This window comes from Asparagus officinalis, chromosome 5 (genome assembly GCF_001876935.1).
Source record: "Asparagus officinalis chromosome 5, Aspof.V1, whole genome shotgun sequence".
In the NCBI taxonomy this organism is placed as follows: domain Eukaryota; kingdom Viridiplantae; phylum Streptophyta; class Magnoliopsida; order Asparagales; family Asparagaceae; genus Asparagus; species Asparagus officinalis.
Genome location: NC_033798.1, coordinates 49,797,729 through 49,810,623, shown reverse-complemented (window position 1 = coordinate 49,810,623; position 12,895 = coordinate 49,797,729). Strand labels below are relative to the sequence as shown.

Below are 12,895 nucleotides of genomic sequence, written 5' to 3'. Positions count from 1 at the left end.
TTTATCGGGTCAATGATGAAGCCGATGGACGGAGACGCTACAAGGTGAGGTTTATAGTGAAGAGCTATGAGCAGAAAGCAGTGATAGACTATTCTGACATTTTTGCTCCCGCGTCAAGTTGACCATGATCCGGACTGTGCTGAGCATTGTAGCAGTTCGAGATCTTCATCTAGAGTAGATGGATGTGAAGATAGTATTTCTTCATGAAGATTTGGAGGAAGAGATCTATATGTATCAACCAGTTGGCTTCGAGGAACGAGGCAGGGAGGGTCTCGTATGTCGTCTGCGCAAGAGCTTGTATGGCCTGAAGCAAGCTCCGCGACAGTGGTACATAAAGTTCGAGAACTTTATGGAGGAGAATGGTTTTCTCAAATGCGACACTGACCACTGCTGCTTCACCAAGAGGTATGGTAAATCTTATGTGATACTCTTGATTTATGTTGATAACATGTTAATTGCAGGGCCCGATTTGGCCCGCATTGAGAAACTCAAGGGGTGTCTCTCCGTGTGCTTCGAAAAGATAGATCTGGGTCCAGCAAACTAGATTCTTAGGATGAGGATCATCAGAGACAGATCATCACGTAGGCGGAGGTTGTCTTAGAAGACCTATAGTAAGAAGATTCTTGAAAAGTTTGGCATGGAGAAAGCTAAATGGACGGGTTCGCCGTTTGCGAGCTATTTCAAGCTATCGAAGACCCAAGCACCAGAGACTGTTGAATAGCATGAGTTCATGGCCAATATACCATGTGCATATGCCGTTGGGAGTTTGATGTATGCGATGGTGTGCACGAGGCCAGATATTGCATAAGGAGTGGGAGTTGTGAGCCGCTTCATGAGAAATGTAGGGAAGCACCACTAGGATGAGATCAAATAGCTTCTACACTACTTGAGATGCTCGTCCGACCGTTGTCTTGAGTATGGCGGGGCGGATTTACAGCTAGAGGGCTTTTGTGATGCAGACTACGTCGGGGACATAGACTCAAGAAGGAACATGAGTAGGTACATCTTCATATTGGGTGGTGGAGCGATAAGTTAGAGATCCAAGTTACAGGATATTGTGGCTATGTCAACAACCGAAGCCGGATACGTTTCTGCAACAGAGACAGCAAAGGAGTTACTATGGTTGAAAGATTTTTTTCTCGAGCTTGGGGTAAGCTTTGAGAAATACTTCATCCACTGCGACAGTTAGAGTGCCATTAACTTGTCAGAGAACGACACATTCTATGCTCGGACCAAGCATGTTGACGTGAAGCATCATGCCATACGGAGATGGCAAAGCAGGAACGAGTTCAAGCTTGTAAAGATTGATACAAGATACAATTTAGCCAATATGCTGACCAAACCAGTTCCGCTCAAGAAGGTGAGGTTGTGTGCAACCTCATATGGCCTCCGTTGAGAAAGTTGAGGATCATGCAAGAAGCCAAAGATACAAGACTTCCGAATGATGCAATCAAAAAACAAAGTTCATTGAGAAGACTCTTCAAGTGGGAGATTGTTGATAGAGTGGATAGTCTTCTCTTCAAAGAGTCAGCAGTGTTCACCTACCCCCGTGCTACAGTGTTCACCTACCCCATGAGAAAACTTATAAATAACCCCCTAAGTTTAATTTGTAAGGCATCTCAGTAGTAGAGAGAGAAAGAGAATGATACAGATATAAGTAATATCATTGAGAGATCTTGAGAGAGAGTTTGTGAGAATTCTTGAAGAGTATCTTGATCAAGAGAGAGTGTTCTCTTTTATCTTTTTCCTTTGTAACCTCAAAAGGAATATAAAGGAAAAAGGTGTTGTCGTTGCACCGTGGAGTAGCTCCGTAACAGTGAACCACGTTATATCTGTGAGTACTGTGATTGAATTCGTGTTTGGTGGTTTTATTCTGTGATTCCAAGATCGTTTAGGTGTGTTTTGCATCTCCGTTCGAGACGTTCTTGTTGGCGTGTACCCTAACACAATCTTTTCCCTGAGCATGTAATAATGTGTTGGTGCTGGTTGTACATGCAAAGGATGCTCTCGTTTCAACTGTGTTCTTATTAATCAGTGCCGGCCTTAAGCTAGAGCCACCAGGGCTACAGCCCGGGGCCCACAGCTGAGGGGGCATAATATTTCGGAGAAAGAATAGCAAGATAAAAGAATAAAAAACATTAAAGAAGAAATAAGCTCTAATGGCCTTGAAAAACCAAGCCCACCGAACCCCAAAAAACACAACTCCCATCATTTCTCACACCCCAATGTCCCAAAAAACACAACTCCCAACAGTGATTTAACACCACACCGCCCCCTCTCCTCTCTCGTTGGTTGGCACAGTGTCACAGTGAGGTGGACTTGAAAGCACACATATTTTCCTGTCCCCTTAGATCTCTCTCTCTCTCTCTCTCTCTCTCTCTCTCTCTCTCTCAGTCACTTGCTCTGGTTGCTCAAATCCTAGCTCTCCTCTGTGGTTGTCTTTTTTTTATCTTTTCTTTTGATTGCTCTGGGGATTATGGGTTCGTTAGGAGGAGCATCCCTTGAGGTGGTGAAGAGGAAGAAGGCAATGTGGCTTTAGTCAAGTTAAAAGCCCCCGGACCTGGCGACCTTCTTTCTCAGTTCATACATTTGATGCTTATGATGGTTGATATATTTTTTTGTAGCTAGGATGAGGAAAGGCCTAATCTTTGTGTATATTTTGATTTGAGCGCTCTTATTTTGCAGTTTTTGACAAATTTTTGGTTAGTGAGTAACAGTTAATTTCCTTAAAATAGGTAAATTTGATTCTTGAGGTTGGAGATCAAATTGTTATTGCAACTGGCTCCAATTTGTTTTATGGGTTTTGTCATTTCTTTCGGGGTCAAAACATGCCCTATCTCGTGATACTAAGTTGTAATTTTTGTTAAAAACCAGATCTTTATGCTGTTTTATTATATTGCGCAGGGGGTTTAGGGTTGAAAATTGGACTTTTAATAGGATTTTAAGGTGCCAAAAGGAGATGAGATCAAAAAATTTTATTGTGTCTATTTTGATTTGGGTGTTTTACCTTGTAACTCACAAAATTATTAGGGTATTTTGATTTGGGTGTTTTACCTTGTAACTCACAAAATTATTAGGGTATGTGATTCGTGGGACGTGGTTCTCTTGGGATATTCTATAGTTGATCTTTGTGCTGTTTTGTTATAGTTGTGATTTGAGGTAGAAAATTGGTTTTTTTTAATAATGATGTTTAGGTGACAAAATGAAGAAATAACTATTTTTCTTTTGTCTATATGGATTTGGGTGTTTTTACTTCGCAAAGTTTAGGGTCGAATGATTCATGGGAGATACTTCTCTTGTGGGTTACTGAGTAACACTTGAATTTGTTTCACTAGGTAATTTGGTTCTTGGTTGGAGATCAAATTGTATGGGGTTTACCATTTAATTAATAACCTTTCGAATACGATAAGAGTGATACATTTTAGGTTTTATGATTCATGGGAGATGTTTCTTTTGGGTTATTTTGGGTTACTGAGTGACGCTTGATAATTTATTTATTTATTTGTTTAATTTGTATAATGGGGCACACTTAGAAAATTTGCCCTGGGCCTTAGAAAACCCAGGACCGGCTCTGTTATTAATGAAGCAAATACAAAGGAGTCTCCGTTCGAGGCGTTCTTGTAGGCGTGTACCCTAACACAATCTTTTCCATGAGCATGTAATACTGTGTTGGTGCTGGTTGTACATGCAAAGGATGCTCTCGTTTCAACTGTGTTCTTATTAATGAAGCAAATACAAGGGAGTTTCTGACCCTCTAGTGTTAGTCGCAGGATCCGGTATCAACAATCCTATAACTGACTAGTTTTAACTAGTATCAAATATCAGACATAATATTGATCGTCGGCCTTCCTTTGTTTAACAAGCAACAAACTAGTCTCGATCCATTAATGATTCCTAGACGCACACGCAACGAAATGCAATTGAACGTAGTCTGGATTAGAAGCCTAGCTGCCGGTTACACCACATATATTATGATCCTAGATTTAAGAGAGATTCAACAGGATATTTGACAACACTTTGTTTCGGCAATATATAAATTCTTTAAAGTTCTCCAATTGGAGAAAAATAAGTCACGAATCTATGGACGTGTTCACTCATAGAAAGAAAGGACCAAAACCTAGGAAAAAAAAGAAGAGTGAGGGAGACGGTGAAACTCGGAAGAAAACATAAGCATATTGCGGAAGCGAGTAAAGATGGCTAGTGAGAACTTCAACAGGGAGCTGTAGAGATCGATACGGGGGTACAACCATAAACACGTGAATGCAAAATGGAGACCGTCCAATTGATCGTCATGTAATAGAACTAACAAGTAAATGAAAACTGAAACAACACTCCTTGATTCAGGTAGACCAAGGCCATTGCTAAAAACATCGATTTCATCTGGTGCGGCTATTATCAAAATGGACATCCAATTGATTGTCATGTAATCTACTTCGGATTTTACTGAAATAAAGATATGCACTCGACAGCACTTCTTCATCCAAGCATCATAAAATCATTAACTAGCCCCAGGATATATTACATATAATTCTAATTTATGCGGAAAGTAGACAATAGGGAATACTATGCTTTGTTGTAGAATGAATGTAATTGAAAAAGAAAATATAAAGTTCAAATATCTTGTGGTGGTCTTCTTTGAAGAGCCTGGTTACAGTTACAAGCCTTCTCAATTCACATCTTAGGTAGTTTCCACTGACGTACATGCGGGCAACTGGGAAAGAAGGCCACAATGAAGGGCATCAAAAAGGCTGGTCAGCGTGTTCGCTTAGAGCAGCCATCCATCTGGACACCATATCTCACCTTAGAGCAGCCATTCATATACCACTGTGAACTCAAGGGATTCTTCTCTCTCGTCCATGTAAATTGTAACACCACACAGTAATACAAACTCCTCAGTGTGACTTGTTGACCTCCCGATCCAAGTACCTCAATTGCACTGTCCATTCTCGGACAAGATCCACAGCAAAAAACCTCTATGATACTTGAAGATCGATATCTTCAAAAGCTAGTCTCAAAGCTGTAACGCTAAAATTTTTAGTGTTCGTGATTATAATATCATCTGTTGCCATCCTAAATCAATACCAAAAGAATGGAAACACTGAAACAATGAACAACCCGGTCTCTCAAAGGCCAAACACTCTACCACCTATTTTCCTTGGCATCTCAAAACAATACTCTTATAAAGAAATGAAAATTCATTTTTTTTTTATTCAAAACCTTACAATTCCACTGCAAGCAAGAATATCTTATTAATTCAATCAATTGGATAAAAGGATAGTACATAAAAGGACAGTACAAGTAAAAAAATTTACGAGAAGAGCCCAAAAGAGGTAAGACCAATTTATCCACGAAATCTGATAACAACAATACTAGCAGCAGCAGCAGTAGCACAGCCGAAAATGTTTGAAGCTTTAACTGGCATCTGATGGTATGTCATCCAAAATATGGCAGTCTAGAATCCGCAGCGACTTCATTTGGGTAACTCATCGGAATGACCATTGAATTTCCTCTAGAGTCCTTCCCTTTGTTTCAGGAACCCAAAAGATCACGAACACTAGGGTAAAAGCACTGACAACCGTATAGATCGTAAAAGTTCCTGTTCAAATGAAAAGCATCATAAACATACAAGAAAATGGGCATATATTTGTATATGTGTGAGAGAGAGTGGGAGTAGTGAGGACCTCCACTGCTCCAACTCAGAAGTAAATTGGCAGTCATCGTGATAACCCAGGAAGTCAACCAGTTGGCAAGAGTTGCTACACTGCCAGCAAGACTCTTGATATTAACAGGGAGAATCTGCATTAACACAATTGAAGTCATGACCCTTAACGAGAATGTCTGTAATTTCAAGTGAAATCTATGCATTTTCTTCTTAAAGTATACTTCTGATACTTGAGAACATGTGTGGAGATCACCATTCACTATGTTCAGGAAAACATCATGAAAATGAAGTACATGAATCCCTAGTCAATTGACTAGTTCTATATATCTAATGCCATGTTCCATGTGTTTTGTTTTTAAGATTCACTCAGGGTGCCGGGGTATCAGGGTCCATTAGGGCGCCGCGCGCCCTGCAAGATCCCCCCCCAAAAAAAAAAAAATAAGGGGGTGGGATTTGAAAAGAAACATATGGTATTATCTTTTGTAATTTTATAATTGTACGGATCAAAGTGGAAGTGTCAAAGATAAAAAAAGACGGAGCTTTTTTTCCTCATCTCTATTCTTTTCTGATCGTGATGGCCTCAGGGTTTACTCCTATCGCGATCATCCTCTCGCAACCCCGAATGCACCGGCCGACATGATCTCCAGCCTCGTCGGCCCTGCTTCACTCTCTCCTCTAGCCTCATCGCTCCTCCTCGGGATCTCAGCCCTTCTCAGCTTATTTTAATCCCATCCGCCCTTCTCCAGGCTCTAGCCGTTTCTAGCGTATCTGCCCTCCTCGAGCCACCTCCAGAGGCACGTGTTTGGCATTCATCCCTTAATCATATTTTGGTTCATTTTCCTATTTCCCCCTTCTATTAAATTGTTTATGTTCTAGGGGTTGACTTGTAACGTGTTTAGCTAATTAGCTTTTTAATTTTGTTCTTCTATTAGTCTACTAATTTTGATTAAAGTTATAGAATTTAGTATTTTTAACTTTTTCTTACTTCTATAATTTTATTGATTTGATTAGGGTTTTAGGGGGTTTAGGATTTCTAACTGCCCCCTTTATGCCTTCTGATTTATTTAACAATAATACACAGTCGCAAGAGAAAATATTGATGCAAATTTTAGCATTACCCAGTTGCATCGTGATATCCAAGTGCAGTAGCAAGAGAAATTGTTGGCGTTTTTGACATGGGACTGGATACATACACACTTTTGAGAATTTAGATCCTTCTCATAATATAGTAGAGATTATAAATCAGAAATTGTTGGCCATTTCTAATTTTTGCATTGGTTGTTTAGTTTTTAGTTTGTATTTTTTGTCACTTGATGAAAAATATTTTGGGCGTTACAAATGACTTGTCACAAGCATTATGAAGGAGAGCCAGGACCTTGCTAATGCTATGAACCTAGTCAAAGTAGTTAAGCAAGGTTGCACAAAATGAGATAAGATGATTGGAATGAATTGTTAGAAGAGAATTGTGATTTTTGTAATTTGCATTGGATAGTAATTCCTGACATGGAAAATGATTTTGTGGTTGGTAGACTAAAAGCGTGGAGCTTAAATGCCTACAAATCTTCAACATTATCAAGTTGAATTGTTCGATACATCTATAGATTTTATCTTCAAGAGTTGAACAACCGTTTTGATAATCGGAACATGAAGTTGCTATCTTGTGAGACATCTCTTCGAAAAGGGACCAGCACCTCAAGTACAAATAAAACACGCCGATAAAAGTAAAAACACCTTATATGTGAACATGGAGTCAAGCATTAAACATAACTACTATTCTAGAACAAAGAAGTCATGTTGAGTTTCCAACCTAACACAAATCAACCAGAATCAGAGCCCCATCAGATATGTGTCCACTTAACTCTCCACTGAACTAATGCCCACTGCTTCCTTCCTTTCCATGACAATCCCCTGCGATCTCTATACCAGTGCTTACCACCCAAATAAGACCAGGTCAACAAAGACTGGGGAAATCATTTCTTGCCAACTCAGAGTTGGCTAAGACAATTTGAAGTTACAACGGGCTTCAGATAACCAGACTCAAGCCCATATGCTACTAAGGTGGCAGTTAGGCAAACAGGTACCAGCACACATGGGAAGAATTATCTATCAAAATGCTAAGTAGAAAGCCATAATAGCCATATATGGAATGTCCAGTCCAACAAATCATAATCATTAAAGTTGTTTGGCTGCTGAGTAAAACATGAAATCAAGAAAGCTATGAACCTGATAGCGATCATCTATGAGTTGGGACATATCCCAGATTCAGGAACTGATACTCAGTAAAGAAGCCCTACCTAAACCTTTTGATAGGCAACCGACATGCAGAAAACTCATCTTGTAGACAGAAAAGCGTCCACATCCCTTAAACTACTAAAGAGTCCAAAGATAATGAAAAGATATAGGGATGCATTTAATCTAAGGCTATCATACTAAAGCTACAAATTAAAACCCCAGGGGATGGAAAGAGAAACATATAATAGCAACCAGTCCACAGCTACACACTATGATATGAAAACCAAGGGAAACAACATTTACATACCTCAGACATTATGATCCATGGAATGGCCCCAATCCCAAGAGAGAAAGAGATGACATAAGCCTGAGAGAATATAACTAGCTTAAATTACCACATTGCTAAAAAATACAAAAGAATATCATCCATGTTCCACAACCACAGACATACCACAAGTCCAACCAGTGAGAGAACACTCAGTATAAAGTTGAATTTAGAATCATGTGAAACAGCATCCTGCATATAGAAGAAAGCATAAAAAATCATAGAAATGTGAAGAGTCTAACCATGATCACCCAGACCATATTATACTCAAAAGGGTATAAAAATGTAAATATTGAGCATAGGAAAGTTAAAATTTTGTCCAAAACAGTATCATATAACAAACCTTCAAATAAAATGCGACAGCAACAATAAGAAGGCTAATAGTCATTCCGGCACTAGAAATCTGCAAAAGACCACCACTTATTCTTAGTTACTTGTCTTATGCCTACATGAACAGAGAAGAAGTATGCTTCTTCATAACTCACTATAAGGAGAAGTCGACGCCCAGCTCTGTCCAACAACCATGTGGTAACTCCAGTAGCAATGACCTGCATACTACACACTATCATCATTGAGCATAAACAAACAACCAATTCAAGTAAGTTTACAACAGGAGTTTCAGCATAGGTATGAATTTATATCAAGAATCCAAGTAATAACCTGAATGGCCCCAAGTCCGCATGTAGCAGCTTGGCTATTTGTAACTCCTGTTCAAGATACAAGAGTCCAACCATTAGTTTCTATCTTTTTTGGATAATACTTGAGATATTACAATGTGGTTTGCTTTCTACAAAAGTATCCATAAAAAATGTGTGTGTGTCTATATAGATAAGGGTAAATGGGGGCAGTTGCGTCACTGCATCCCCCAAACTGGTGTGAAAATGATGTGCAATCATTCCTTCCCTCTGATGGCTACACGAGAAATTAAGTGATCAATCCCCAAATGGCTCATTACATCTTACAAATAAGCCCCTAAATTGCTTACTACATTGTATGAATAACCCCTCTGCAGGTTGTAATTATTTAAAAGATGACAAGACCTAGTCATCTCTGTTTCTAACATAAATCTCGCACTCCTTGATTTGTAAAGAAAACCCCGATCCAAATCCAAAGCTAGAGCCTTTCTCAATATTATGGGATTATACCATAAGTTTTCCGCTTTAGTTGTTTTAAACATTCTCCTCATTCTATTGATGTCTAGATCTGATTTGATTAAATTGAGGAACTAAATTGAAAGGAGTCATTTCAGCGAAAAAATTTATAAGGATTTTGAATTTGTAATTGAAGACAAAAGAAGGCATCACCAATGAGAGCATTTGGTGGGTCATCAATATACAGTCTTGACGTGCCATCAAAAAGAAGATCATGTTAATCTAGTAAACTCCACTGAGATGGGTTTCACGTGTGATTTCTATCTACTTGATCGAGATGATTTCCTCAAGCATTCTTTTAATGGCCTAAATATTTTGGATTCTACAGCAAATTGCAACTACTTAATAAGTCAGTTTTTATTTAAAGAGAAGGGTTAAAAAGATTGATCAGAACTGGAGAAAACAAAAGAAAAAAGAAAGTAGGCATAAAAGAAAGGGGGGAGAAGGAACATGCACATTTACCTTGGAAAAGCAAACACCATTTTGTCCTGTACTATTTTGAAAAAACGAACGTATGCAGTTACATATCTCTATCCGACTTAATTTTTTGCAAAGAATGCATGCCATGTGTATACAACCCACTTAGGGGGCTGAAGTGCCGCACGCAGCCCCTTTACATATATATATATATATATATATATTTAGTATGCTGGTAGTGATGTGGTCACTTCTCACCCATCATTTAATGATGAGTAATCAACTAGAAACTATTTTTAAATGGACAACTTTAAATAAGTGGATGAGAAGCATTCCACATCACCCCAAAAGCATCAAATTTGTGCTTGTACCAAGGATACCCAATTTATAATATATTATATATATACTATTAATATATATAATAATGGAGAGAGAGAGAGAGGAGCGAGGAAATAATTGGTATGAGGATGAGGCTTAGTTTTGCTAAATAAGCTACGACTGGATAACCATGTGCGGAGATCCACCCTTTCTCATCAATCAAAAAGTGTGGGATCTCACCACTTCCATCTCTGATAGTTAATTTGCTAATTAAAGTCACCACCTCATAACGATCAATCCCATATTCTCAAGATGGTCCCCCCTTTGAAATGATAGCCCCTTATTTATCCAACCTATCGTGAATGTAGTCCTCCCTAAGGTGAATGGATAAGAATGAATTCACCTCACTTATCAGAAACACAGTTGTTTGCTTAATACTAATCGTAATATATATATTATATAATATATTATATTATATATATATATAAATATATAGGTAAAAGCTTATGTCAACTTAAGTGATTAGTGAATGATCATCACCAACTTTTCTATATCCTGTGATTATTACATTTGGGATCGTGATAAGATATGAATATCTTTTAAAGATTTATGCCATCTTTTTGATGCACAAATCTTGAGATAATATGAGTAGATATAAAATTTGGTGGACAAGGGTCCTCCTATCCAACTTAACCGTGAATTAAGAGTCTTTACTTATATATATATGATAAATATATTATATATATATATATATATATATATGGAGAAACTTGTTACAAGTTTCTCCATTTGAACTTGGTAGTGAGGTGGCTAATCCCCAACCCTACATCACACCCTAAGAGAAGCCTCACATCATATCACCTACTTTTAAAAATCATGCTCCATTTTAACATGTGATGTAGGGGTGATTTGGCACCTCACTACAAGTTCAGTGCAAAATTGTGGTACCAAAAAGTTTCTTACATATTTCGTCTGTCTGTCTGTTAGTTTATATAATTTATATATATTATATATATACTGTTAGTCTTATCACTATGTTATGTTATACCATGATTTTCTATGACTATTTATATCGTATATTATATAATAATATATGGTATGCTTGGTAGTTGGTACTAAGCATTTGGCTGCTTGCATAGAGCATGAGCATGAGCCGAGTAGTTCAAGCTCGTCGAACCAGTCGTAGGGTTCAGGCCGAGCCAGGTCTGACCCGGGCTCATACGGGTCAGATTGGATCGGGCCTACCCCTTTGATCCCGGGTCTGGGATTAGACCAACACAACCCACGACCCGCCTAGGGGCAAGCCGGACCAAAACCAACTCATGGCCTATATAGGTTGTGGGTCGGCCCATAGGTTTTTTCAATTTTTTTTCTATTTTTAACTTTTAAAACTATATTAAACTTGTATTTATGCTTATAAAATTATATTTTATTTATTTTTTCCTATTTCAAACTCTTAATTTAAAATGAAAAATGTGTAAATATGTCTGTGTTGCACAAAGATAAACATCACACAAAAACATTGCAAACATAGATATACGTAGTTCAAACATTATTGCGTTAGTCACTAGATTTGGTTAGTGGGCTTCTAGATCTAAAAAACTTATTTGTAGCTTAGTTTAAAAAATAAAATAAACATTCATAGCTGATCGGGCCATTAGTGGGCCGAGCCTAGTGCGCTAGGTCTAGCTCTTTGGTCCGGGGTCTGGATCAAAACCCAGCTCAACCTACGACCAGCCTTCAATGTGGACTAGGTGGAGCTGGGCCCAAGATAATCGGGTCAGGTTTTAACCCAAACCCGGCTGGGCCGATTCGACCTACGGTTTGAGTCAGCCCATGCCCAACCATACTTGATAGTGAGGTTGAGGAATCTCAACCATATATATGAATAAGATTAGTTGGATGGAAAATACACCCAATGTGATACATTTTCTCTTTATACTTTACAACCTTAGATGCGTGGTTAAGATGCATCCACCTCACTATCAAGCACCACATTTGTGCTTAAGGGTGGGCAACGGGATGAGCTGGCTCGTCCCGTGAGCCAACTCGCGTGAGCTTGGTGGCAGGATGAGATGGCCCATGACCGCGAGACAAGCGTGCCGTGTTGTATCGCTTGTTTGCAACCATTATAGAAATAAAAAATAATTTTATTAAGTAAAATTATATATTTGTATAGAATGATAGAGAGAAACATTGACATAGAGATTTTACGTAGTTCGGAGCAAGTCCTACTTCATAGTCGGTAACTAATTATTCCACTATTTTAATATGGGAATAAATTACAACAAACTTTAATCAAATAAAAATAGAGAAAATATGTCAACTTGTAAAAATAAAATCAATTGAAAAGGCTATAGAGATAATTGAGGGTAAATTACATTAAACGCTCATGAAGTTTAAGCATTTTGCATTAAAACCCCATGAACTTTCAAAATCACACTAAACCCTCAATAACTTTTTGGAATTGTAGAAAAGCTCTAATAACTTTTCGAGTTTTGTAGATAACCCAAATAAATTAGAACAAAAAAAAACACCCCAAAATAAAAGGTATTTTGAAAGTTAACGGGGGTCTAGTGTAACTTACCCAAAATATGTTATGGGTTTTCTACAAAAGTTATCGGGGGTTTAGTGTGAATTTGAAGTACATGGTGACATGGAGGCTTGACTGCAACTAGAAGTTCATGGGAGTATAGTGTAATTTATCCTAATTCATAATATCTTTAGGATATGCAAGCCAACGGAACAGGTTAAGCGGGCCAGCCTGCTTACATTTAGGCCCAACTCGCT

The 12,895-nt window shown here is 38.3% G+C and overlaps 1 protein-coding gene across 1 annotated transcript in view; it reads right to left on the bottom strand.

Moving 5' to 3' along the window:
- The window catches only part of LOC109843165 (sugar transporter ERD6-like 6), a 13,643-nt gene continuing 5,928 nt past the window's right edge, over positions 5,181–12,895 (bottom strand). Inside the window, 7 exon segments of the mRNA XM_020412098.1 lie at positions 5,181–5,596; positions 5,682–5,796; positions 8,202–8,261; positions 8,346–8,411; positions 8,563–8,622; positions 8,705–8,767; positions 8,880–8,926. Of these exon segments, the coding sequence (XP_020267687.1) occupies positions 5,484–5,596; positions 5,682–5,796; positions 8,202–8,261; positions 8,346–8,411; positions 8,563–8,622; positions 8,705–8,767; positions 8,880–8,926 (524 nt within the window). The 3' untranslated portion in view covers positions 5,181–5,483.